This window comes from Giraffa tippelskirchi, chromosome 12, assembly GCF_054371585.1.
Source record: "Giraffa tippelskirchi isolate mGirTip1 chromosome 12, T2T-mGirTip1v1.2.pri, whole genome shotgun sequence".
Classification (NCBI taxonomy): Eukaryota; Metazoa; Chordata; class Mammalia; order Artiodactyla; family Giraffidae; genus Giraffa; species Giraffa tippelskirchi.
This window is the reverse complement of record NC_137286.1, coordinates 119698554-119726405: the sequence shown is the minus strand read 5'-3', so window position 1 is coordinate 119726405 and position 27852 is coordinate 119698554. Positions and strand designations below refer to the sequence as shown.

General features: G+C 37.3%; 1 protein-coding gene across 9 annotated transcripts in view; it reads left to right on the top strand.

Moving 5' to 3' along the window:
* Positions 1–23830, top strand: part of MYCBP2 (MYC binding protein 2) — a 256043-nt gene extending 232213 nt beyond the window's left edge. For all 9 annotated transcript variants that reach the window (XM_081550023.1, XM_081550022.1, XM_081550021.1 and 6 more), the window contains 15 exons: positions 3851–3931; positions 4951–5217; positions 6024–6307; positions 7909–8005; positions 9233–9352; positions 11412–11513; positions 12277–12405; positions 12781–12913; positions 14159–14262; positions 15169–15357; positions 16145–16252; positions 17372–17581; positions 20078–20185; positions 20837–21002; positions 22998–23830. In XM_081550023.1, coding sequence (XP_081406149.1) covers positions 3851–3931; positions 4951–5217; positions 6024–6307; positions 7909–8005; positions 9233–9352; positions 11412–11513; positions 12277–12405; positions 12781–12913; positions 14159–14262; positions 15169–15357; positions 16145–16252; positions 17372–17581; positions 20078–20185; positions 20837–21002; positions 22998–23113 — 2214 coding nt within the window. In that variant the 3' untranslated portion in view covers positions 23114–23830. The remainder of the gene's footprint in view (positions 1–3850; positions 3932–4950; positions 5218–6023; positions 6308–7908; positions 8006–9232; positions 9353–11411; positions 11514–12276; positions 12406–12780; positions 12914–14158; positions 14263–15168; positions 15358–16144; positions 16253–17371; positions 17582–20077; positions 20186–20836; positions 21003–22997) is intronic.
* The last annotated feature ends 4022 nt before the right edge of the window (positions 23831–27852 follow it).

The window sequence follows — 27852 nt, the reverse complement described above, 5'->3', positions numbered from 1 at the left end:
CTGTGCTATATTTACCAAAATGTATGTTCAGATTTTTTACCCATATTTTTCATATTGAGCTGTTTGTGTTATTATTGGGTTGGAAGATTTCTTCATATATTCAAGATACATATATATATATATAGGTCTTCTACCAAATACATGTTTGGTAAAAATACATTTTCAAATATTTTCTCCTAGTTTGTGACTTATCTTCCAGAGAAGTCTCTAATTTTGATAAAGTTCAGTTTATCTGGTTTTTTTTTAATGACTCATGATTTTTGTGTCTTACCTAACTAAAGTCACAAAGATTTTCTCCTGTTTTCTTCTAGAAACATTAGAACTTTAATTCTTTTATTTAGAACTATGTACATTTCAAGTTTTTCTATATAGTGTAAATTAAGAGTAGAGGTTCTTTTTTTTGATATGAAGATGTTTGGTTCTTCTACTGCCATTTGTTGAAAAGACTATCCTTTATCAATAATCAGTCCACCAGAAATGTATAGGTCTGTTTCTGGACTGTATTCTGTTTCATTAATCTATATGTATATTCTTACACCAACATCAAGCTGTCTTGATTACTGTAGCTTTATAGAGATTACAACCAAGTTCTTTTTCAAAGTTGTTTTGAAAAACAGATTCTTTCCATTTCCATATAAAGCTTAAAAGCAGATTATCGATTTCTTCCTCCTCCACAAAAAACATAAAAATTTTTTTTAAAAGCTGCTGAAATATTGATTGGAATTGCACCAAAGTGCTAAGTCAGTTTGGGGAGAATTGACATCTTAATATTGAGTCTGGAAATCCCATGCACAGAGAAGCCAGGCGGGTTACAGTCAGGACTTAGCAACTAAACAACAACAGCAAATCCATGAATATTATATTTATTTAGTTCTGTCCATTTATTTAGATCTTGTTTAATTTCTGCCAGCAATGTTTTATAGTTCAGCTCTGTGTACATGTCTTATACACACTTTATTAAATTGATCCCTAAGCATTTCATGGTTTTGATGCTATTGTAAATATTTTTATTTCACTTTCCAGTTATTCATTTCTAGTACATAAAAATACAATTGACTTTTGTGCATTAAACTTACATCCTATGGTCTTCTTACGGAAAAGGGAATGGCAACCCACTCCAGTATTCTTGCCTGGAGAATCCCATGGACAGAGCAGCCTGGCAGGCTACAGTCTATGGGGTCGCAAGAGTCGGACACGACTGAGGAACTAAGCACAGCACAGCACATGGTCTTCTTAAGGGACACCTATAGCTCAGTTGGTTAAGAATCTGCCTGCAAAGCAGGAAACCCCCTTTCAATTTCTGGGTCGGAAAGATCCACTGGAGAAGGGGTAGGCTACCCATTTCAGTATTCTTGGGCTTCCCTGGTGGCTCAGCTGCTTAAGAATCTGCCTGGAATGTAGGAGACCTAGCTTCGATCCCCAGAGAGGAAGATCCCCTGGAGAAGGGAACGGCTACCCACTCCAATATTCTGGCCTGGAGAATTCCATGGACTGTATAGTCCATGGAGTCTCAAAGAGTCGGACACAACTCAGTGACTTTCACTTTCACTTTTTTCATGGTCTTCTTAAATTTACTTAATAGTTCGAGAAGCTCTTTTGTAGTAACCTTGGAATTTTCTTCATAGATAATTATATGGTCTTCAAAGAAAGCCAGTTTTACTTCTTTCCAATCTTGTGTTATTCCACTGGCTAATACCTTCAGTTACCATGTTGAATAAAAGTAGATCAAATATGTTTGCCTTTTCTAGATTGGAAACGGAAAGTATTCAATCTTTCACCATAGATTTTTTGTAACTGCACTTAGTTTGAGGATGTGCCTCGTTTGCTGAGAATTTTTATCAGAACGGATTTCTTATATATTTCTCTTTTTTCATTTTCTTTTATTCAGTAGAATAACCCATATATTGCTGTGTATATTAATGGGTATGCAGTGTTTCCTTATATGTACTTTATTTTTGTTTAAAGAAGATGAGCTAGAGGAGTGATAACTGAATGATACAGTGTTTCTTTTTGGGGGTAAAAATGCTCTAAAATCGGCTGTGGTGGTGGCTGCACTTATCTGTGAATGTATATAAACCATTGAACTGTATACTTTAAATGAATGAATAATATGGTATGTGAGCTATGTGTCAATACAGCTGCTTTTAAAAAGAAAAAACCAAAATAAATTGTGAAAGAAGTTAAAAGATCTTCCTGTCTAAAAGGAACTCATTTGTTAATGTGTATTCTAGCTATACCTAGCACACACACAAAAATTTATTCTACAAACTTACTCTCCTTAGTAGATACAAGGAAGCTACAGTTATCCATTCTTTTTGAGCTTTTGTAGTTCTCCCTTTCAGGTAATTTGCCCATTTCATCTGAGTTGCTGGACTTATTGGCATAAATTGTTCATAATGTACTCTTATCCTTAGACTCTATTGTTATGTATCTTCTTTTATTATATCTTTCCAGCTGTTTGCTTTGGATTTAATGTGTTCTTTTTTTGACTTCTTAAAGTCCTAATATGATGAGTTGAGATCTTTCTTTTCTCATATAAGTAATGCTGTGATTTTCCTCTTAGCACTGCTTGAGTGTCACAGATTTGAGTGTTGTTTTTTTTCCATTTCATTCAATTAAAAATATTTTCTGACTTCTATTTTGATTTCTTCTTGACTTCTGGGTAATTTACAAGTGTCTTATTTAATTTCTGAATATTGGGAGTTTTCCTGATAGCCTTGTATTGTTAATTTCTACTTTAATTCCTTTGTGGTAAAATACATATATATATATATAGTTTGTATAATTTCATCACTTTTGAAACTATTAAGACCTGAATTATAGCTCATCATAATGGTATAGTTTAGTGAATTACCGTGTGCACGTAAATAAATGTAAACTCTGCTGTTGTTGTTTGAAGAGTTCTATAAATGTGATTAATTCAGTTGGTTGATAGTTTTGTTCAGATCTATAATGAACCTTGTTCATTGTTTGCTCATTTACTTGTATCAGGTACAGAAAGAATTTGAAGTGTCCAACAATATGGATTTGTCAATTTAGATTTTAGTTCACCTGGTTCATCTGGTTGCCCATGTCAGCTCTCTGGTGGGCACCCAAAAATTACAGTTGTATAGATTACAGCTTTTCTCATTGTTAAGATGGGAGCAACATTCTCTTGTGGCTGTCTCTATCCTAAGAAAAGTGAAACTTGAGTCATTTTTAATTCTAATACAAGGGTGATTTACCTCAGTTTTCTTACCTATAAAGCAGGCATAGCATCAAACCCCTTGTGGAGTTTTTCTGAAGATTAAATAAGGTCGTGTGTATGTGTATATTTATATATGTTTGTATATTTATCTATCACTTAAAAGAGTGTCATACACATGATAGGCACTATAAAACTTCAGCCTTCATATTTCTTCTTGTAGGTTTCTTTGTTTACTGTCAGTGTTGGAGTAACTTAAGACCACCATTATCAGAGAGTGTTGTTAGGACACTTCCTTTTTAACCAAATGTCATTTTCCTGAGTTGCTCTTCTAATAACCAAATATAGGATATGAACTAATAGTGTTCACAGTTTGGAAATAGATTCAGTCAACATGACACAAATTGACCAAATTAAAGAAATCCATGAAGTATACTTCTCTGGATTTCTTAAAGTCAGAAATTTTGTCCTTTTTATGGTCACTTTAGCCAATAGTGATTTCTTCAAACTTTTTATCCTTCATCTTAGTGTTGTAGATCTCAATTTAAAATGAATTCACCTTGTTAAGATACCTGCATAATTACTTATCAAGACATTTCAAAATGTCAAATATATGAATTTTATTAAAAGAGCCTGCTTCCTTTTCTCCCCTTTTTGTATCTGAAGGCAACATCAGATGCTGACCTGAAAGAACATATGGTTGGAATCATCTTCAGCAGGAGTAAACTGACTAACCTACAAAAACAGGTTGGTCAATAGTCATTTCATTGTCTTCATCAGTTTTATTTGTTTTTAGGGTGTAAAGCATTTTCCAAAATTTATGGAGGCTTTTTTATGCTGACTGTTTTATAGGTCCTGCAGAATGTGTCTGCCTTTTTCTAGAGAGGAAGGAGTATGTTGGCATACCTGCATCACTTTAAAGACTTTGTTATGAATGTTAACTTTCTTACCTTGCTGCTCTTTGTTTTTCTCATTTTCAGGTAGATGGTTTCATTTTGGTGTTAAACACCCAGTTATATCAGATTTCATTTGCGTTTCCTGTGTTCCTTTCCCCTTTGTTTTTTTGTTTTTTTAATTATTCTGCTGAGCAGTTATAATGTTAACTAAACCAGTGTTAGATATTTCTAATTATCACGAGATGTTATAGTAGCACCTGATTATTCATGTAATCGGAATTCACTTCAGGAATACATAAATAACATAAAATTAGCCCTTTCGAAGTCAGATAAAATACTGACTTTTGAATTAGGTTGTAAATTGGCCCACTATTTGAACTTTCAACACCTTAAGTCTTTTTTAAATAAATCACGTAAATTTATTTGTGCTTTATCTTTTTAACAGCATTTTATTGAATTATAGAAGCTACCAGTTGTAAAATGTGCTGTTATTTTCTGTCACTATAAAAAAGAAAATTGCTGCCAATTAAATTATGAATTGTATCAATTACAAATCACATTATGAATAGAAATATGGGGGAAAAGATGCCTTAGAAGTGATTAAATATGGTGATTTGTTTCATTTAATGTCTTAAACACAGGCAGGGGAATTGGTAACCAGTATAACATTCATTTCTATACTAATTGATTTAAATACTCAGGTTTTTGATCGTCATTTTCCTTAATTTTTAAGATGTGTTAAGAGAATAGTATGATGGAGAATTAACTGGGAGGAAGAGTATTAAATTGAGTATCAACTAATATTCTTTTTTTTTTTAATTAGACCTTACAAATACGCTTTTACATTTTCTTTATGTTGTCCTTGAACAGGTGTGTGCTCACATCGTCCAGGCCATTCGCATGGAAGCCACCAGAGTCCGTGAGGAATGGGAACATGCCATATCAAGCAAAGAAAATGCCAATTCCCAGCCCAATGATGAAGATGCCTCCTCTGACGCCTACTGCTTTGAGCTGCTCTCCATGGTCCTGGCCTTGAGCGGCTCCAACGTGGGCCGGCAATACTTGGCCCAGCAGCTGACTCTGCTCCAGGACCTCTTCTCACTGCTCCACACCGCCTCCCCACGTGTCCAGAGACAGGTGACTAGCACATCTCCTACCTGGAGACTTATTTTGTTACTTTTGATTTTTAATTAATTTGTTTATTTTAATTGGAGGATAGTTACTTTACAGTATTGTGATGGTTTTTTCCATCCATCAACATGAATCGGCCACAGGTGTACATGTTTGAAACATTGTTAAAAATTATTCTAACAAAGAGAATCAGAGTTTCTTGTTTTTTGGGTTTTTTTTTGTTTGTTTGTTATAGCATATTTTGGTTTTTGAATTGTATTTTAACCCCATGTTTTTCTTTTTGACTCATTAGAGTGAGAATATGGAAGAACAAAGTATGTTCCATTTTAGTAATGTGCTATTGTGATAAATAGTATTCCACTACTCAGCCTTATTACCGTGAAATATATAATGACCAAGTAAGAGATGTGTTGTTTTCCTTGCTGCCCTAGAGTGGTAGTCATTTGAGAAATTAAATCAAGCTTAAATCATTTCTCTGTCCTCAAAATTTTTGAAGTCATAGAATGGCAGCTGGACTCAAAAAAAAAAAGAAAAAAAGAGTACTTAAAATAAAACAATCTTTTTTCAAAAAATTGAAGTATAGCTGATTAACAATGTTGTGTTAGTTTCAGGTGGACAGCAAAGTGATTCGGTCACATGTACATGTTATCTCTTCTTTTTCAAGTTATTTTCCCATTTAGGTTATTACAGAATATTGAGCAGAGTTCCCTGTGCTATACAGTAGGTTCTTGTTGGTTATCTGTTTTAAATATAGCTGTGTGTATATGTCAATCCCAAATCTTTAAATAGAATTCTTTTATTTTTCGTACCAGGTGACTTCCTTACTAAGACGAGTTTTGCCTGAAGTGACCCCTAACCGTCTGGCCAGCATTATAGGAGTCAAGTCTCTCCCGCCAGCTGATATCAGTGACATTATTCACTCAACAGAGAAAGGAGATTGGAATAAGCTAGGTATCTTGGACATGTTTCTAGGATGCATTGCCAAAGCACTCACAGTACAGCTAAAAGCCAAAGGAACCACCATCACAGGAACAGCTGGCACCTCCGTGGGCAAAGGAGTGACAACAGTCACCCTCCCGATGATTTTCAATTCCAGGTGGGTCATTGCATCTGTTTTGGTACAAAAATAGAACAGGGTGAGCTACTGTTTGAAGATTTCAGACACTTCAGATTCCATCTTGTTGGCTTATTTACCAGAAATAGAAGCCATACATGACTGACCTGTGTATGAAAGAGAATGCTGTGTATAATAAAAATGTCTTTTCAAATTAGTGGGGAAAGAAAAATTTGCTAAGTATATGATGTTAGAATACTTCCCAAGTCAAAACAAAAAACTATAGACTCTCTCACCATGTACACAATAAACTTGAGATCAACTGAAACTTCACATATGTTTGCTTTTAAACTCTACTAGGACAAATTATAGAATATTTTTGTAATCATCAATTTGAGAAGACGTCCTTAAATAAAACATAGAACCTGAAGTAACAGGGAAAAGACTCAGAGGCTTGGCTACATAAAAGTGAAAGTTGTTTGTTTTTAAAATACAAACAACTGACTTGGAAAAAATATTTAACAGTTAGCAGGCAGTGAATTATTAGTCATAATATTAGAAGAATGACTACAAATCAGTGAAAAAACAAACAACCAATACAGACTTCTGACAAGAATAGTTAGTTCAGAGAAGAAAAATTACAAATGCCAGGACTTCCTGGTGGTGCAGTAGTGAAGAATCCACCTTCCAATGCAGGGGACGTGGGTTCAATCCCTGGTCAGGGATCTAAGACCCCACATGCCGCTGGGCAACTACTGAGCCTGCAAGCAGCAACTGCAAACCCACGTGCCACAATGACAGAGAAGACTGTGTGCCACATCTCAGAGTCCGTGTGCTGCATCCAGGACCCAACACAGCCAAAAATAATTTAAAATGTTAAAAAAAATTACAAATGCCAATAAATAAAAGGTGCTTCAGTGGTAGTCAGAGAAATGTAGATTAAAACAATAGTGAAATATCTTTGCATTGGCATAACTGACATCTAATTAAATTGCTAAAACCTTTTTGGATGTCAGTTTGATAACATCAGTCTGTTTAAAATATGCATATCCTTTGACCTACCAATTTGACTTCTGTAGAACTGTTTCTCTCAAAAAATGTTCATACATGTGCACAAAGATATTGTAGAGGGCTGTTTGTTACAGAATTGTGTATAAACAGCAGAAGATTAAGGACATCTGGAATAATGCTAGTGAAAGAGCCAATTCATGACATTAAGCAGCAGAATGTTATAAGTGTATCACTTCCTTCATCTGGATAGTCTTGCCAGGGGAAAAAATGTAATCTGAACTAAATAGTAGTAGATTAGTCATATAGTTGACATATTCTGGTGCAAGCTCTTATCTTTATGTGGACTGGTAACAAATAGTTTGTGTTTGTGGATTTATTTTGAATGGTACTGTTCTAAAAGATGCATGCAAAAGTAATATTTTATATTTATAATAATAAACAATCAAATACTTAAAAGGGAACATATATCAGAATAGCTACTCTCTTAGAGTTGAAGAGATAGATTATGAGTAATGTTATGATTAATTTTCTTTTAAAATGCCCTAACTGATTGAATCATTTTAAATAAGTTTTTGTCTTATTCATTTGTAACTACTACTGGTTAGTTTACAAATGCTGACTTTTCTTTGCAGTTACATCCGTCGAGGTGAGAGTCATTGGTGGATGAAGGGCTCCACTCCTACCCAGATCTCAGAGATCATCATTAAACTTGTTAAGGATATGGCCGCAGTAAGTTCCCAGCAGAAACCTGATTAACAAAACAAGTAGCGTAATCATTCTACTGAATTGTTAGGACAACATTCGTGTTATTTTGCCTAATTCACAAGCTCTGTTTAGTAAGTTCACTGTCACACCCTTTGTCTTTTCAGTTGGTGAAAATTTTTCCCTTTGTGTAAAATGTGTGCATTTCAAGCATCCCAATTAGTTTGCTTGATAAATATTTCTGTAAGTCTTCCAAGACTTAAAGCTTAAAAAACAAAGTATACTCTTTGAACCCTACAGAGCAGCTTGAGTCCAAGACTCTAAAGGAGAAAAGGCCTTTTCAGTGTGAAGTTTTCTCAGTCTTCTGTTGTCGCAATTTATTGAATGTCCTGTACTGCTGTCCAGGTTTTGCTTTTGTGGGGAGGTCCGGGAGTGTGGAGGAAAGGTAATTACTTCTCAGAGTGCCTGGCTTTCATACTTCCAGGAGTCCAGCCCAAGAAGGGCAGGACACTGTGGATGGTAGATCCCGAGAGGTGGGATCAACGGCAAGCATTTTGGAGGAAAAGGAATTGGAATTGGAGCTGTCCCTTTAAAGATTGATAGCACATGAATATGAGATTAGTAAGCATGTTCTGGAAAAATATGAAGTTCTATCACTTTTCCAGCAGCATGGGCATTTCCTCAGTGGGAGAAATGGAGAATTTTTTCAGTTCTCAAATAGGCTTTCTGAGTATGTTCATTGGACGAACATATTTAGGAAAGATGTTTGGGAATACCAAAATTCTATAGTAGTGACATGTTGGTGTTCAGTAAAAATCAAGTTAGCTAATTAAGGTAGTTGTAATTTAAATCCATTTATGCTCTTGGGTTCCAGTAATACTCCTCTAAAGCAAATCAGCTTAGATGTATGAGTTCCATGTTAAATAACAGGGTTTCATGATCAAAATGTCTCAGTCATAGACACCTTAGTATTTGTTATGTTTTTATCTAAATGTAAGGGGAAATGCCCTTGAATTCTATAGGAAAAGAGTATTGGGAACATAAATTTTTACATACTTTTCTTTTGAATCATCAAAATAATAATTAGAGGTTGAGTTTATAATATGGTTGTGAACGATTTTTAAAGTATGCCCTTTGATCTAAAAGTCCACTAACAAAGTTTCCTTTTTGGTGAGGGATGTTAAAAGAACAGAATTTTTTGCTTTGATTATACCTCTCTGGTTGCTTATCACATTATTCTGTCCTGCTCATTAGGGTCATTTGTCAGAAGCGTGGTCAAGAGTGACAAAAAATGCAATTGCAGAAACCATCATTGCCCTGACCAAGATGGAGGAGGAATTCAGATCTCCAGTGAGGTGTATTGCAACAACTAGGGTAGGTTTCCTTGATTTTGGTCTGTATTGTTGTTGCATGTTCTTTTTCCTTATAGGTTTAAACAAATTTAAATCAATAAGTCAGCTTAATTTACTTTTTTAAAAAATTTACTTTAGTTTATTTATAATATTGTGTTAGTTTCTACTGTGATTCACGTAGAAATATATTATTTTTCATACTTTTTCCATTATGGTTTATCCCAGGACATTGAATATAGTTCCCTGTGCTATACAGTAGGACTTTGCTGTTTATCAGTTCTCTGTATAATAGTTTGGATCTGCTAATCTCAAATTCCTAATCTATCCCTTCCCCACCTGCTTCACTTTTCATATCAAATATTGTATTTATTGAAAAAGTATGAAGGGTTTTTTTGTATTACAAGCTAAGCATAGTAACTTTTAATTTTCACTGTTATGTGTTCTTTGTCATTTGTTTTTGTTATTTTTAAGGGAGCTAAGGATATACTTCCCTCATAGCTCCACTTGGTAAAGAATCCACCTGCAATGTAGGAGACCCTGGTTCGATTCCTGGGTGGGGAAGATCTGCTGGGGAAGATCTGCTGGAGAAGGGAATACTACCCACTCCAGTATTCTTGGGCTTCCCTTGAGGCTCAGCTGGTAAAGAATCCGCCTGCAATATGGGAGACCTGAGTTCGATCCCTGGGTTGGGAAGATCCCCTGGAAGAGGGAAAGGCTACTCATTCCAGTATTCTGGCCTGGAGAATTCCATAGACTGTATAATCCATGGGGTCTCAAAGAGTCAGACACAACTGAGCGACTTTCATTCACGGATATACTGATTTTGTAAAGGTTGTAGTACCTACATGTCAGTGTACTATATTTCTAATGATGTTTCCTGATAACTTTAGTATCAGCGTGACACTGTGATAGACTGAAGATCCTTTAAAGGCAAGGCCCCTACCTGCTTCTTGTAATAACTCAGTTGGCGTAAAATGGAGCCCTATAGCCTATTTACTGAATGTGTAGGCCTTACTTTTAAAAAGCAGAAAGTGTGCACAGGGCAGAGTGGGGCAGAGTCTCTTAGGAAGTGAGATTGCATCCTTCAAATGAGAGATCTACTGTAGATTTTAACCTACGTAGTATCATGTCCCATACACTTCCAAAAGAGATTTGACATTTCCTTGAAGCAGGGTAGTGTGACAGCGTTTAGGAAGAAGTGAAAACTGGTAGAAACTGCCTAAGCTAATCCTCAGAAGCCTGAAAAAGAAGATACATTGTATTTCCCTTGGGCAGAAAAAGCCAGCTGATGCCACCTTGCCAGTGAGTGTGACTCTGCTACCCTTTCCCAACACACGTTGCACAGGTTCTGCAGTTGGCTCTCACCTTTCTCCTTGCACACTTTTCTTCTGGTTTTTCTTTCCCTGCTTTTCTTCTTTCTTTATTCTATGTCCAGTGACATTCATTTGCACTTCTCAGAGTTGAAACATTTGAGTCATTTTCTGTTTTTCAGCAGTGAAGTAATATTCTATGTAAAAATGAAACTTATGCTTTAAGCCTCAGGAAATTTTAAATTGTATTTGAGGACAATTTTCTAAAGCTTGTAAGATGTTGACTTATTCCTGACAAAGTGTATCAAGCCTGGCACTAGGCTGTTAGGGGTATACAGAGATTTCTGAGAAGCCCTTACTACCCCACTTCCCATGAGACTGAAAAATTCAACAGCCCTTTCTACCACCTTCCTTGGAATTCAGTACCACTAAATGGAAAAATTTATAGGAGACACTGGTATATTAAGCATGTAAATATATGTATTGATACACTGTTTACACGTTAGAATAATAAAGGGTAATTTTGTATGTCAGAAAGACAACAGAATGGTTCATCAGAGCAACAGTTGTTTATTCAGTACGTGTTTGCGTTCCTACTGTGTACCTGGCACACACAGTAGTGGGTGTGTGTGCCTGCTGCCACATCAGGAAGACCTGAGTACCTCTGGGGACCTACACTTTCTCAAGTGAAAGTGAGCCCTGGCACATCTGCTGAGCCCTGGCAGCCTGCGTTCTCTAAGTTGGTGGTGTAACCGCGTTTCCTTTCTCCAGCTCTGGCTTGCCCTGGCCTCACTGTGCGTTCTCGACCAGGACCATGTCGACCGCCTCTCCTCAGGGAGATGGATGGGAAAGGATGGACAGCAGAAACAAATGGTAAGATCAGAGTTACTTTATACAAATCTAGCTTGTTTTTCTGTATATTAAGCTTTAGCCTAGCTTTACTCCACATGTCAAAATGCACAGTTAGTGGAACTCTTGAAAAATTATATCACGTGGCCCAAGTTCATCTCACAAGTCTATGCAGTTAGGGTTTCCTCTTCATAGTATATTAGCAGATTTAATTATATTAAAAAAAAACCTTCTCCTTTCTTCTCTGAGTCATGTTTGCATCATATCAAAAGTTGGTTTTAGCCAGACTCTGATTCTGTATCTAGATTTTGTACTAAAATGTCTTATGATAAGAAGGAAACAAAGCAGTAAGAGAGCAACATGAGATGCCATTGATTCACAAATGTACTTCGAGTTTGTGAAATATCCCTTGCTTCACCAGAAGGAAAACTTTATATAGGCCCTTTAAACATTTCCTTAACATTCATGTGTCAAAAATGCATTATTTATTCATTTAGCATACAGAATGTTTGAATATAACAGGAGAAATTTTCTTAAGCCTCTATAAAAAAAGTATAATGTTTATTTTGTTCATCCTTGAACGTACGTAGCCCATTAATCATGGATTTGGGGATTTTTTATAGTTAAGTACATTTGCCATAATTCTGTTTAACGTTCAAATTCTGAATTCTTATTAGAGTTCAGAGTAAAAATCTGATCCTGTTGTAAATAAATCACGTTCAGGGTGTATGAGTATTTAAGCCTTTCTGGTTAATCTGCTATACCGTATGGAAATGTCCTTTTCTAGCCAATGTGTGATAACCATGATGACGGTGAAACTGCAGCAATCATTTTGTGCAATGTATGTGGAAACCTGTGTACTGACTGTGACAGATTCCTTCATCTTCATCGGCGAACCAAAACTCATCAAAGACAGGTGAAGATTTCTGCATTTACATGCATAACAGTGTCTGGAACATAAAATATATTCAGTGAGAAATAAATGTGGGAAAGAGACTTGGTGTCATGGGGAAAAAAAAATGGACCTTGGAATCAAAGACCTTGGTGGAATTCCCAGCTGTCTCATTTACCGACTGTGTCAATCACGAACGTCGTTTAATCTCGGAGACTTGGTTTCCACATTTATAAAAAATGAGGTGGTTGTGTAGGTTAAAGAGAAGACTAGAAATAACCTAAAGTTTCTTAGCGTGCTTAGTAAATTAAAGCTGTGTTCATTATTGCATAATTAAATTTTATACATCTTCTTTCAGAGTGATAAATTTATTTCCCTCTTTTTTTAATGATACTGTAGGTCTTCAAGGAAGAAGAAGAAGCTATAAAGGTTGACCTTCATGAAGGTTGTGGCAGAACTAAACTGTTCTGGTTGATGGCACTCGCGGATTCTAAAACAATGAAGGCAATGGTGGAATTCCGAGAACACACAGGTAAACAGATTTTGGACTGAACCATGCCTAGCAAGTAGAATGAACCATCCCTACTGATTATAGTTAAACTAGATATTAGTTTAATTTAATTATTTAATGTGAATAATTTTGAGTGTTTTCTGATAAGTGATTATGACAGCATTGATCACCATCTATATTTTTCTATCAGTGTTCTGTATTACAAACTAGCTGTGTGACCTTGAGCAAGTCATTTTATCTGAAACATGAATTTTTCATTTTGATTTTTTTAAATTTTTTTAATTTTTTGTTTTTTTTCTAGAGTATTCTCAGCTTGAAGGTACATTGAATCTTAGAAATTTCCTATTTTCAGCACCTCTTTAGTCTGCTGTTTATCTGACTGACACAAATTTCTAATTTTGGTGTTAGGCATAAATCTGATAAATTTAAATATGAATAACTTTTCATGCCCCAAGAGCATAGTCTTTTTTTCTCTCACTGCTGATTTTTTTCCTCCTATTATTCCTCCATACCATGTTACATTAGTAAATGTTCTAGTGTTTGAACCATTCTTGTAATTATGATATAAACTTCATTTTAAAAAATATTTTCTGTAAATATTGCTAAATTCAGTTATGATGTTTAGATTTTTATACAATATTTATGTTTTATAATGAGCTTGGTCTTTATTTTTCAAATCTTGTTTTCTTTCCTTTTGTTCTTTTATGGATTACGTTCCTCCTTCAGCTATTTCAAATAGATTTAAATTCCTTTCACACTGCTGTATTATCTTCAGTTCTCTGGGAATTTTTCTGTTATTCACATTTCATATCCTCTGGTAATAGTTTTTCTCTATGCCTTGTAATATTGTTGCTGGGAAAGGTACTTGAATGATTTCTCTTTCTTCCATGTATTTTTATTTAATTTTTGTTGTTATATTTTGTCTGATATTGTGGTCTTGTAATGAGGAAGCTGACCATAGCTGCTCGACCTGCTGTCTTGACTAGTCTATTTCTATGGTAAAGTATAAATAAATCAGTTAATAATTTATTTGGCTTCAGATAGCTCTTTCGTTTCTTATACTTTTGTGTGTGTGTGATTATTTGCTTTGTAATTAGGGCAGCTTCCAACCGTTCGGCTACAAAACTGCCAGGCTGATTTCTCAGTGATAGCAGGTGATACATACATTCCTGGTTTGCTTTTTTTTTTTTTTCTTTCAACTAGTTATAGTAAAATATGTAGAAAACATATGCTTAAGGAGGATTTTTCTTTTCTGCTTGCACCTAGGAAAACCCACCACAAGTAGCTCAGAGGCATGCCGATTCTGTGGCTCCAGGAGTGGAACAGAGTTGTCTGCTGTTGGCAGTGTTTGTTCCGATGCAGACTGCCAGGTGCGCAGGTCGCTGGGCCGTCACAGTAGGGAATAGCTTACTTATGTGTTCCCTCATGACACCTTCACTTGGTATAAGTGAGAGTTTGAGCTCAGAATCACTTTCGTTTTCTAAATTAGCATATTACCCATGTCAAGAGTTGGATGTGTTACCAAAGCTGGAGAATGATCAGTTAAAGCCCTCAAACCCAGCGCAGTCTCTTTTATGTTTCCCAGCCATCGCCATTGTATATATTTAACATTTTCTTCTGTGCTGGAAGCAAATAAAGATCTATGGGCTGCATTACACATTTTATTCACTTGTTTCCTTGAATTTGTTTAAGCCTAAACATCTATACATGTCCCATGCTATCCATACTTTTGATTATTCACTTTAGTTAACAAGAATTTGGATAAAGTCCAGATAATGAAAGATACCTGTATTTTTTGTAATCCCCATTTTGATGAAGGGTAGTTGGTTGGCAACCCACTCCAGTATTCTTGACTGGGAAATCCCATGGACAAAGGAGCCTGGCGGGCTACAGTCCGTGGGGTCGCAAAGAGTCGGACACGACTGAGTGACTAACACACACAAGTTGGTGATTGCATGATTAATGTCGGGAATTTTTTTTACTTCCTGTATATGCATGATAACAAATAGATTAAAATTGCAGTCAGTTTTTAATCAGCTTTCCCTTTATGTGGAGTAAAAATATTTTTAATCACATTAAAAGAAAAATAAACTTTGTTAATAATTCTAAGTTATATTCAAACAGAGAATAAAAATAACTACTTTGTGGTTATTTAGCCTTATATCTATTTCCTATGGGAAAGTATCTTAGGAAATTAACATACTGGATATAATTACCAGGCTGTTTGCCTTTTTTTAATATATTTTCTTTGCCATATTGTAATTTACCTTTAACAGGAGTATGCTAAGATAGCCTGTAGCAAGACACATCCTTGTGGCCATCCATGTGGAGGTGTTAAAAACGAAGAGCATTGTCTGCCCTGTCTACACGGCTGTGATAAAAATGCCACCACCCTGAAGCAGGACGCTGACGACATGTGCATGATCTGTTTCACGGAAGCACTCTCGGCTGCGCCGGCCATTCAGGTTGTCTGTGCTTTTAAAGCATTAAGTGTCTAGATTTTTCACTAAGAAGTATAAATATACTCATCAAGTAAACAAGTGATTGACTCTTTCTTATAATTGGGTGAGACTGTCCCACTAATGTCGACCAGTTTCTTAAAGAGCAAATGCTTTTTTTGTTCTATGTCCATGTTGTATACTGAGCTTTCATCTGTGTAGTCAAGTGAATGTCTAAAGTGTTCATAAGGGAGAAAAAAATAATTATTCAATAGTTTCTCTCTTCTTAATTTCCAAAATTCAGCATGGCATTTTACAGCATTATGTAATCTGTACATAATAATACATACCTCTGTATATAATGTATATACATACATCTGTAATATATTAGTAATATTATGGAAGTTACAATTTGCTCAATAAGATTTTCTTTAACATTTACTGGTTGTTTGTTTATATCTTCAGTTCTTGTGATTCCAAGACAATGAGTATTCTCAAAAACAAATCTTATATCTTTTAATCAGTAGTTTCTTCTTCTTCCTAAGAGATACAAAATTGAATATTTCTCATTTCTCCCTAACCCAGCTTACTCTCTATAAGGTGATAGTAATACATAAATATTAAAAATTGGGAGAAGATGAAGATCTAGTTCATAATGTCCCATGAATAACATAAGTGCTGGGATTTCATTCTACTAAATTTCTAGATTTTTCTCTTACCTGCTTTAAGTAGCACCCTACATTGAATAATCTATCAGTTACTTGTATTTATGGTTATTACATGTGGTTATATCCTTCTCCTTTTTTCCTTTAAGCTGGACTGCAGTCACGTATTCCACTTACAGTGCTGTCGACGAGTTTTGGAAAACAGATGGCTTGGTCCAAGGATAACGTTTGGATTTATATCTTGTCCCATTTGCAAGGTATGGAAAGCATCAGAAATTATCTACTTTCTATTTGTTTTCATCTCTGTCTTCATCTTTTGTCTTTCAAAATAAACATATGGCAGCATTTCTAGGTGACCTCCCCAGTCTACTGTGTGTCAACAGCCCGCATCGGTTTCTACTCTCTTCACACAGGTAGTACCTGAGAATATTATAAGAGCTGTATCTATTATAAAACACTTCAAGACATTAATTGTCCCTTAAAAGCTAATTAAATTAAACTATTACATCAGAAAATTGATTTAGATATCATCATGCATTGAAGGGCACACGTCACTGCTTTCAGACCCCTAAGAGTTCAGACCACATGACATAACAGTGGATGACTACCCAAAAGAAGAACGAGCCTGTGGTGCCCATGTATTGGGCACCCATGGCAGTACTCACAACTGCCATGAAAGAGTAAAACCTGAGCTTGAAGTGCCATTAGGACAGATTCCTTAGAGCGCAGGGAAGATAAGGAGAAAATTCTCCATGTTCTGACACATCTCTACAAAGGTAGTGACCAGAGTGGCAGTTATTTTGGCAGGCTAACAATGCTTAACACAAAAACCTGTTCATGGATATGCTTGTACATGGCATGTAGCGTGGCATGTAACATGGACTTAGCACAGCTGTTGCTAAGACTGAGCCACGTTCATAAAGACAATAGTATTTTCTCTCTTCTCATTTGATGCCACAGAGAAAAGTCACGTTTAGGAAACGATACAGGAAAGTAATAGAGAAATACTTTTTGTTCATTTCTATTGTGTAACCTACCCTACCCCCAAGGAACCAAAATACACACACATGTTTGTGGCAGCAGGGTAAACTTTCATTCCAGGAACAGCTAAGGCCACAGGAGATATATTTCATACTCGAAAATATGAAGCTGATACAGTGGAATGTTCATGCTTGTGCCCCATTTTCGCTGCTCTTGGGAAAATACAGGCTTGTGAGGACTGTCCAGGATTATTTTTCCATGATATTTTATTTAGGAAATGTTTTCATTATCTCCTAGCACAGTGCTTGGCACTTAGATGAACACTAAGTGTTTGTTGAATTAATAAATAAATGATTCTTTTGAGTAGAGAATGTTCATTTTTTTTGTAATTTCAGAACAAGATAAATCATATAGTGTTAAAAGACCTGCTTGATCCAATAAAAGAGCTCTATGAGGATGTCAGAAGAAAAGCCCTGATGAGACTGGAATACGAGGGTCTGCATAAGAGCGAAGCTATCACAACTCCTGGTGTGAGATTTTACAACGACCCCGCTGGCTATGCCATGAATAGATATGCATATTATGTCTGCTACAAATGCAGAAAGGTATGCTGTTAATCATATGATGAGTTTTTAAGAACTAGAGATTACCTATGTGATGAAGAAGTTGAATTGTCAAATGATGTCTAATTATTCTCATGCGTTCAGTCTGAAGTTAAAAATGAGAACATTTGGTGCTCTGCTTCAAGTAGAATTTATTTTCTTTGTTTTGGGATTTTTTTTTGACATATACAAACTGTTTCCAGAATATGGAATATTTCTCTGCATGATCTCTTTCCCATCAGTATTGTGAGTTGAATCCAATTAGTTCTTGAATAAACTTCTCTTGCTTAATTAACTCTTTTGACCTTTCCCTTCTAAAAATCCTTAACCTCCTTGGTTTCCAGGACAAGACTTTTCCTGGTATGTTCCTGCCTTTCTGGTCACTCCTTTTTAACTCCCTCACCGAGTTTCTTTTCATTCGCCTACTCTTACATATTGTTTCCCCAGCCATGCATTCTAGCCCAGTAATACCTCCGTGCCTTTGGTGACCTGCAGACCCATGCCTTTGCCTACCTGTATTGTTCTGACCCTCAAAAACTTCTGAAATTTAGATACAAATATCCAGTTGTCTACCAAACATTTAGATTTCTCACAGATACTTCTGACTCTCTCAGTCTCCAGTCTGTATTAACAAAGTCGGTTCTGCCTCTCAATCTCTTCTGAGCTCTTTTTTCCTTTTTACTACATCTTCAGCAACCTGAATCATTTCCTTTGCTAATTACAGGAGGAACCTTCTCTCTGGGCTCATTGTGTGGAGCCCCTAACCCCTCCTCTCCATGCTTCACACTTACAAGTCCACTAGTTGATGTTGAATCTGACTGTGTCACTGTTCTGCTTACAGCCCTGTAAGCCCCCCCCACCCCCAGCTCTTCAAGTCTCATCTCCCAATATGCTTCCATTTGTGCCCCATGCAGCAAAATATGGAACAACTTGCAGTTCCCCAAACTGGGCCGTGTTTGCTCACTCACTGACACCTCCATGCCATCCTGTAGGCTTTTCTCTCCCTGGAATGCTCTTCTCTGTCTCCTGCTCTGCATCTTACTCTCACCTGTAACCCACCCATCCCCACACGCTCTGATGCATGACCAAATCTGTCTGATCACGCTTCTGGATTTGGCTCAGGTTTCTCCTCTGCAGTGTGTCCCGCCCTCTCAGTGCCACCACACCGTTCTGATGTCCTGTGTACATCCATCTTAACCCTTCTTATTCTACATCACAGTGATGTTCACATGTCTCTCTGTCCCAGTTGGTAAGTTCCATGAGGATGAAGACGATTTTTTAATTTCTCTACCTCCAGTAGTTGGAGCTTATTAGACACTGTTAATTGGAGAATGAATGAAGGAAGGAAGAAATCAATATATGAAAGATGCATAGTCTCTCAATATAAGGAAAAGAAAATACAGATAATGAATGGCAGGCTAGAGAGATGAAAGCCAGGAAGGCAGACAAATATCCACACTCGAGGAAACACCAGTGTGTACCATTTATTTGAATTATTACAAAGAATAAAATATTATTTCTCTGTGTTTAATGTACTGGATCTCATAAACAAATATTATGCTATCATACAGGTGACAGTCAAATGCCTAGGAAGCCAAGCCAGGAATCTCAAAAAGTGAAATAGCCGGAATAGACCCCCAGGACAAATGAAATACTTCTGAGGCCTGATTTAGCCAGTGCACGACCATTTATAACCTCTCTATCAATGAAGCCTTGTCTTTCGACCTGTTTTCTAGTACAGATAATAACTTTCTATTGACTTATTTATACAAAATTATGGATACAGTTTCTTTGGCTATGAGACATGTTATATATGCAGAATGCCCCAATTATAATTGGTTGAATTTATTTTGTGCCCAAAGCAAATACAGATAAATTACCCATTGTGATAATTTCATATATTCAAGTATCTGTATGAAATACTGTTGAGTTCCTGCATACAGTGTATCTTTGTAAGTATGAGCAGTGTTCTGAATGGAATATCTAAATTTGCCTTTCCTTTTTAAAAACTTTTATAGGATCATGTTTGATTTTTTTCCTTCCCATTAACCTCAAGATTATAATTTTACACTAATATTTATTTTAGGCATATTTTTAGAGGAGTAGAAGGGAATATGGTATTTAATATTTCAAAAAAGAAAAACTATTCAAACTTTTCCCTGGAAAAACATAGTTTCTCTTTACTACTTAATATCCTGTTCTTGGTACTTATTTGGAGTACTATCCATTCTTTTGTTATTTTGCTATCACAGTTCAGTCTTTAAACTTCCTACTGTAAGCATGAATCCATTCCAGAATTGCAGAAACCATATTTCTTGTCCTGATCTATTTCTTACAGAAGCATCCTGTATAGGTGTCTGCTTGGCATTGCAAGGGAATGTCTAACAGACAATAGTATTTCCGGAGGCCTCTCGATTTCACTTCCACTGCAGCCACACTGAACCTCCCATGGCAGAGTTCTCTGTTCCCTGCTGTAATCTAAGTGTCTTCCCTCCTTAGGCATATTTTGGCGGTGAAGCTCGCTGCGATGCTGAGGCTGGACAAGGGGATGATTATGATCCCAGAGAACTCATTTGTGGTGCCTGTTCTGATGTGTCCAGGGCTCAGGTGGGAGAACATTTTATTAGAAGGAACAGTTTAGAAATGTTAAAGATCTATTTTTTTAGACTACTAATATAACAAATATCATGGGGATGATATGATAGGCTTCTTCCCTAGTGTTTTCTGAGATTTGTAGGGCAGAGTATAGTTTTCCAGATCATCTTATATATATTATCTCTTTTGGATGGTATTGGTATTTGCATTTTATAATTTTGTTTCCCATAAAATAATCACCATATATCAACAAGTAATAAGTCTTACTTATTTCGTTTTCTTAAACCTGCAGGCACACTTTTAGGATTTTCTCCATTTCAATGAAATCTTAACAGTACATCTCTGAGAATGAGAGATAAAAGAAATATTAATAAGTTTTCAATTTTGTTGACCAAGAAGCATTCACAGAGAAATTATATGGATAGCTTATTAAATAAGTTGGTTATTATGGAGCTGGGATTTAAACTTGGGACTTCGTCCAAACCTTTTGGGTCAAGCCACACATTTATTCAATGTTTTAATGTATGTATCATCAAGTTTTCAATCAGTTTTGAGAGCTATGTATACTCTCAAAGCATGAATTACTGAACTATGTATATGATTATATTAAGTATAGTTGAAGTAGACTCACCATTATCTTGTATTTATTTTCTTTCACTGTAGATGTGTCCAAAACATGGCACAGACTTTTTGGAATATAAGTGTCGCTACTGCTGCTCAGTAGCTGTCTTTTTCTGTTTTGGAACAACACATTTTTGTAATGCTTGTCATGATGACTTTCAAAGAATGACTAGCATTCCTAAGGAAGAACTTCCACACTGTCCTGCAGGTATGCTTTCAATATTTATAAATATGGTTATGATGTACATGGTCTCTAGTTTTATTTAATGATCCCAACAAGAACACTTCATTTCAAGTGGCAGAAATCTAGTTCAAACTGTCCTAAAGAAACAAAGGGAATTCCTCAGCCCTTGTGAACTACCTACTTTCTGAGTGAAGTAGAAAGATGACGGTCGGGAGTGAGGGGCTCAGAGCGTGGGGACTGAGAAAGAAGTCAGCTAAGGATTAGTAGAAGGATTGCTGCTCAGCACTAAAGTGCCATGAGAGGTTTGAAATTATTAATTGATAATAGAACCATTTAAAAGGATTTTGGCGGGGGGAGAGTCACACATCTGCCTTTATTGTGAGCAGCTATGATTTTTTTTTTTTAAATGAAGTCTGGAATCAGCACCATAAAATGGACAAGTGATTTAATCTAGAATGGCTGGGAATCAGCAGCATAGTGAGTGAGCATCAGAGAGCCAAGGGAATTAAAGAAGCCACTGAAAATAGAGGAGAGATGATGGTCTTTGGAGGTCAGGCTGAGAGAAAGTGAATGTGAAACCAAAAGGAGACTGAAAAAGTCAGAAGAGGTCAGGAGGCTAGTGATCACAGTGAGGTGGAATACCAGGCTGAACAGAAGTGAGAGCAGTGGAAGGGGAGAGAAAATGTGAGCATAGAGGAGACAGATGTGAATCTAGTGAAAATACACACAAAAACACACACACCACATACACCAGTGTCTAGAGCTATTAAAGCTGGGAGAGGAAACACGTGCTTGCATCCATTGCTTATCAGCATGCAGATGGCAGAACCCTAAGGTCCCTTTCAGAGCTGCAAATGTATCTACCCTTCAGTGATCCCATTTCTGGGGATACACCTACATATGTAAGAAAAATAACGAAGAGCAGATAAACAGGGTTATTCATTGCATCCTTGTTTATAACAATACAAATCTATAAACAACCCAAGTATCCAATAAGATTGGTTAAACACTAGTTTCTATGCTCTATTAAAAAATGAAAGGGACTGAGGATGGAGTTTCTATGTACTGAAATGAAAAGATCTGTAGGAGATGCTATTAAATGAAAAATCAGAGCAGTGTGCGTAGTATGCTGCCTTTTGTAAGAAAGGGGGAAGTGAGAATATGTACTCATATTTGTTTCTCTTTGCATTTAAAAAGCACAGGAAAAATTCATAAGAAACTAATAAAATTTATTAACTATTGGGGGAAATAGGAAAAATTGGCTAAACATGGGGCAAAGGTGACTTCTTTTTGTGTGTAATTTTTTAAGTATTTTTATTTTTAAACCATGTGAAATATATTATCTATTCCAAAACAAAGATAATAAGATGAGTAGAGTTTGTTTGGGGTTTTTTAGTATGGCTACTCTGCCGTTTGCTTGTGTCAAATAAAAATTGTAACAGTTCTCCCTCTAAAAACTTTTTTTTTTTTTTACAGTAGAAGTACTTTATGACTTTGAAAGAAGCAGGATGAGAATAATGTGAGACTACAGTGTTTAGGATAATGGCCATGATAAGCAGGAGGGGGAGTGTTGAGCTGAGGTCAGCGAATGAAGGGTGTGAAAAGGGGACAGTGTTGTATGGACAAGGACAAGGGTCTAGATTAAGAAGTTGAAGAGAACCCCTCTGTCTATCCATTCCTTTCTAGAAAATTTATTGACTGCGTTGTTGGTACCAGGGTACTTACTCTTCACAGCACTTGTGAGTTAGGTATTGATGAGGGCCTAGGAGTCAGAAAAATTATGTTAACTTTGCCTCAGTTTCCTCATCTGTAAAATGGGATATTTTCTGCTTCTGGGGCTCTCAGAATTAAGTGGATTGCTATATTAGAACAGCACCTCAACAGTAAGCGCACAAACCTCTGCAGGTGTTTTTACTTCCGTTTTGATTTTAATTTTACTATTCTTATTTTTTTACCATCACATTAGATGTGTGTGTGTGTTTTAATTATATTCTTTTGCCTCCTTCAAAATGTATACAGGTCCCAAAGGCAAACAGTTAGAAGGAACCGAATGTCCTCTCCATGTTGTTCATCCCCCCACTGGAGAAGAGTTTGCTCTGGGTTGTGGAGTGTGCAGAAATGCTCACACTTTTTAGAACACTCAGATTCCTTTGTCTACAGAGAGAGAAGTTGCCTTCATCTCCCAAGCGGATGTGGTGAAGTTTAAACTCTGCTCAGGATAAGGACGGGACCATTTTTACATCCTAAAAATGAACCATTCACAGTGCAAGAAGGATGCCAAATACCATGTACATAATTCTTGCTATGGAGAGTTTCCCCATTGTTTCAGTTTATGTTCTTTTGAACCAAGACATCAAACTTGTGAGGTGTTTGCATGTGGCCATTATCGTCATTGGCCTGTGAAGCATTGGACATTTATAGATAATTGATATCAAAGAATTGCCATGCCCATGGACTAAGAATGATGCTGGCTTTCAAGCAAAAAAAAAGAAAAATAATCATTGTTTATTGTATACTGCCTTTTTGTAATCCTGTACAATTGCATCACGGGTGCGGATAAAAAGAGGAATATTCTGTTTTATTTCCTAGACTGTTATTTAAAAAACAAAAATTGTGTTAGGATGGCATATAAATGTAATAAGTATCACTGTATATAAAGATATCAATGTTTGTCCTGTATAAGAATTACTAAATTACAAATGCAGTTTCATTTAAACTTCTAGGTTAAGTTTGAGCCTGAAATTTTAATGAAGTGCAATACTGAGTGTGCCTCATTATCTCGCAGCTGTAAACATATTGGAATGTACATGTCAATAAACCACTGTACATTTTTATACAGTGATAAAGTCTAACAGGTGTGTATAGTGTTGACTTGGGAAAGACCGTCTAAATACCTAAAGTCTTAAAAACTCAATCCAGTTTTCCTTGGAAAGGAATTTACTAACATAGCACAAATCATAACTTTCATAACTTTTAGGGAAAATAGAGTAGTAATGAAGTGCAGTGCTGGAATCTTAGCTAAACACTGGAGGGAGAGATGGATGGATGGATAGATAAATACATATAAATGGACATATGCCAGAGATAGAAGAAAACATTTAGGAAATTGACCAACCTTCACTTTCTTAACCAGCACCTTTTTGAACTTTTATAACATGATCAACAAAATCACTAGTCTTTATTTATTACAGACTGTGTGTTTTGGTAGATCATTTTTTACAGTTAAATCAGATTATTTTATGAGACCAACAAAAGTTTTGATCAGTTTTGTTCTAAATTCCCACTGTTGGAAAATATATAATTTGTCAGTATCCATTATTTTAATGCCATTTGGTAAGCATTCATGAGAAATTTTGAATAATCTTTGCCTTGAAGGAACTTAAAATATAAAGAAAAGATCAAGTCTGAGGACAGATAACTAATTAGAGTATCTTGTAATAAATCACATAAAAATTTCTAAGGCAGATGCTTCAGGGTTTAGGAAAGGTTGTTGGTGGTAGTATTTTGTTTTTGTTATTTTGGTTGTTGGGAGTGGGGTTAGCTAAGAGGCCCTTTAAGCTGCCTCTTGAAAAATAAGTAGCATTTCAAAGGCAGAGATGTAGAGAAAGGCCTGAGGAAAAAAGTAGGTGCACAGAAAATTCTAGAATGTGATAGAACAGTGTGAGTAGTCAAACTTTCCTGGTATTGAAAACCTTACTGCAAAAAAAAAAAAAAAATCTGAAGATCACAGACTGAAAGTGAAGTCACTCAGTCATGTCTGACTCTTTGCGACCCCATGGACTATACAGACCATGGAATTCTCCAGGCTGGAATACTGGAGTGGTAGCCTTTCCCTTCTCCAGGGGATCTTCCCAACCCAGGGATCAAACCCAGGTGTCTCACAAAGACTGATGCGATGCAGTTTGTGGACCCACTATATGTATGTACAAGCACAGGGAGGGCCTTGCTGAGCCAGAAAGAACTTTGACACAGTACAGAATTCCCCTTTCATCTGAACCATCACTGAAAAAGTAATGGCAATACTTACTGTCAAAATCTCTCAAGAGAAGGACATTATGCAAACTTCCTTTGTATTAGTGACAGTGCCCCAGAGTTGCAAGCCACGTTTAATTGCCCAGCGTGTTCAAAAGTGAAGGGAGTGATTTGTTGTCACTGAGGGCATTTCTGGTGGTCCTAAGTCAAAGCAAAAGGGTTGCAGGCAAGACTAGTTCAATTTCAACTTTCAGAATACTTTGGATTAATCATTCTGGAACAAACCCTGATGCCTGAAGCAGAAAAGAGTGCTGAATGCATTCACATGTTAATAAAGCCCAGTTTGTCTTTGACAAAGGGCCAGATGGGACTCTCTACCTATATTCAAAAAGATTCCAGAACCTTCAGGGCAACACAGCCATTTTCTTCAACAGTCATTCTGCCCTGACGATGTTGGGCAACAGGTATCAGGAAGGGACGGTGACACTGCTCCCAGACAGCCCCTCAGCCCGGCTTCCACCTCAGCAAAGCTCTGCCTCGCCCTCCTTTCCCAGCCCTGCCTTCCACAGTAATCCCGTCCCGTGCCCAGGCCTGTGGGAGGACGCTGAGGGCACAGGCTCAGGACTGGCTTTCAGAGTTTCCAGAAAACACAAAGTAGGTCAGAGACAGAAGCAGTTCCCGGGTTCACCCCAGAAAACCAGATGTGCTGAGGCTGCAGTGAACACATCTGACTTAAAACTCATCAGCCACAGGCATGAAACGAAGAATGCCACACAGACAGGAGGTGTCACAGACACTTGAGGACTGTAAGCTGTGTAAGTAGGAAGAAGGAAGGAAAACTATGGAACTGGCTTCACTGGCGTGAGCCGTCTCAACTAAATAATGCTGTTAAGAGCAGGGATAGAAACAGCCAAACCCTAAAACATTTCTCTCAGTGACTCCAGCTTCTCTCTGTTTTTGAGGAAACTTTTAGTCACAGTCCAAACTTCTCAAACCCAGAAAAGCATTTTATGAGTAAGTACGTTCTGACTAGACACAGAAGGCCAACGGCCGGGGCACACATTTGGCTCAAGCATACTGTGCACCAAGGTTTCGGATGCTATGCACTGTACACACCAGGCAAGAAACAGCAGAATCATGAGAGCAAGTGTTGGAGAATCTGGAACTAGAACTCTTTTTCTGTTACATTTTCAGACCTGGAAAAAGCCAGTTTTCTTAAGCAGCTTTCTGGCCAGTCTGTTTAGGTCTAAAAATTCCTTATTCTATCAGTAAGCATTTTTGAAAAATATACACAGTTCCCTATTAACTTTTCACGTACAATGATTACTTATTCTCCTTCTTTTTCAGCTTTTTTCAGCCCGACATCTCTCTCTGGCCATTCTGTCACTGAATTCCACCATTACCCAGTCACATGTGTTTCTGACGGTGGTGATATGATGGAAAAGCGCCACCCCTTTTCCTGAGAACTGCCAACAGTACACCCGAAGTCAGAGGACTTGGATTCAAGTCTCGAGTCAGCCTCGGTTTTGACTATGTCACCTTAAGTCAGCCACTAATTCCTTTTGGTCACAGCTTCTTAGAAGTAATAATATCTAATGTAAGTCAGTTGAGAAAGCGTTCACAAAAGTGCTTTAACCCACACAAAGTATTATTCAAAAGTGAAGAGCAAAGAAGAACATTTATTCAACACCTCCTCAACAGCAGGCACTAAATTCTAAGCATTTTATTTAATCCTTCCAGCAGCTCCATTGCTTTCCCCAAAAGAGCTGCTAAACCGAAAACTGAGTAGGTAAAACATTAATCTCATTTCAGTAGATGGTTTTAATCTCATGTCAGCGGCTTAAAGAAGTTAAAGAACTTGCATTCGATTTCAGCTAATCTAATACAGATTTGGCTGGAAAATAACCTGAGAGGTGAATCCAGATCTTACTGTTTTGCTGTTGTTGTTCAGTCGTGAAGTCATGTCCAACTCTCTGCGACCCCATGGACTGCAGCAAGCCAGGCTCACCTGTCCTCCACTGTCTCCTGAGTTTGCTCAAACCCCAAATCTTTTTACCCTATCGTGCTATTACTATAACATTACCAACTGGTCCAATGAAAAGAAGTAATATGAAGTGGTAACTGGACACCAGTAAAATGGGCAAGAATGCAAAAGGAACAAGACAGGCTTTGCCTCCAGGACTGTGCAAGGTAGATCTGGAAGGACCCGGCTCCCATCTCCTTCTGGGATGGGGGCGAGGGGGGTAGGGGCGTGGGGGTGTTGTGGGGGAGGGGTCAGCCAACAGCCTGCATCTGCCCCTCCTATGAGATCCACCACAGCACAGCATTTGTTCCAAAGCCACCCTCTTCCCCTGCAGCCCTGGTTAGTGAAAGACAGAACCCGGCAGGGTACAGGGCCTGGCCGTTTCTGCCCAAAGAATCGCTCTTTTCTGGGCCATCTTTTTTTTTTTTTTTAATTTATTTGACTGTGCTAGGTCTTCGTTGCAGCACTTGGGCTCTTCATTACTGCGAGCAGGCTTTCTCTAGTTGCAGCAAGCGGGGGCTACTCTTAGGGCAGGTAGGCTCTGTAGCTGTGGCTCATGGGCTTAGTTGCCCCACAGCAGGTGGGATCCTAGTTCATGGATCAGGGATTGAACCTGTGTCCCCCACATTGGCAGGCGGATTCTTAATCACTGGACCACGAGGGAAGTCCCTTTCCTGCGCCATCTTTATGACAGCACTTGGGCTAGCCTAGTGGAGGGAGATTCCTACAGCCCTGCTGCAGTCAGAGGGTTTTCCTGCCCCAAACCTGCACGACAGTCTGAAAGCTCTCCCTGCCCCCTCGGGATCTCCCACCCCTTGATTTGTCATAGGCACCACCCCCACACACACACACAGATTTCTTGCCCTTCTAACGTTATCT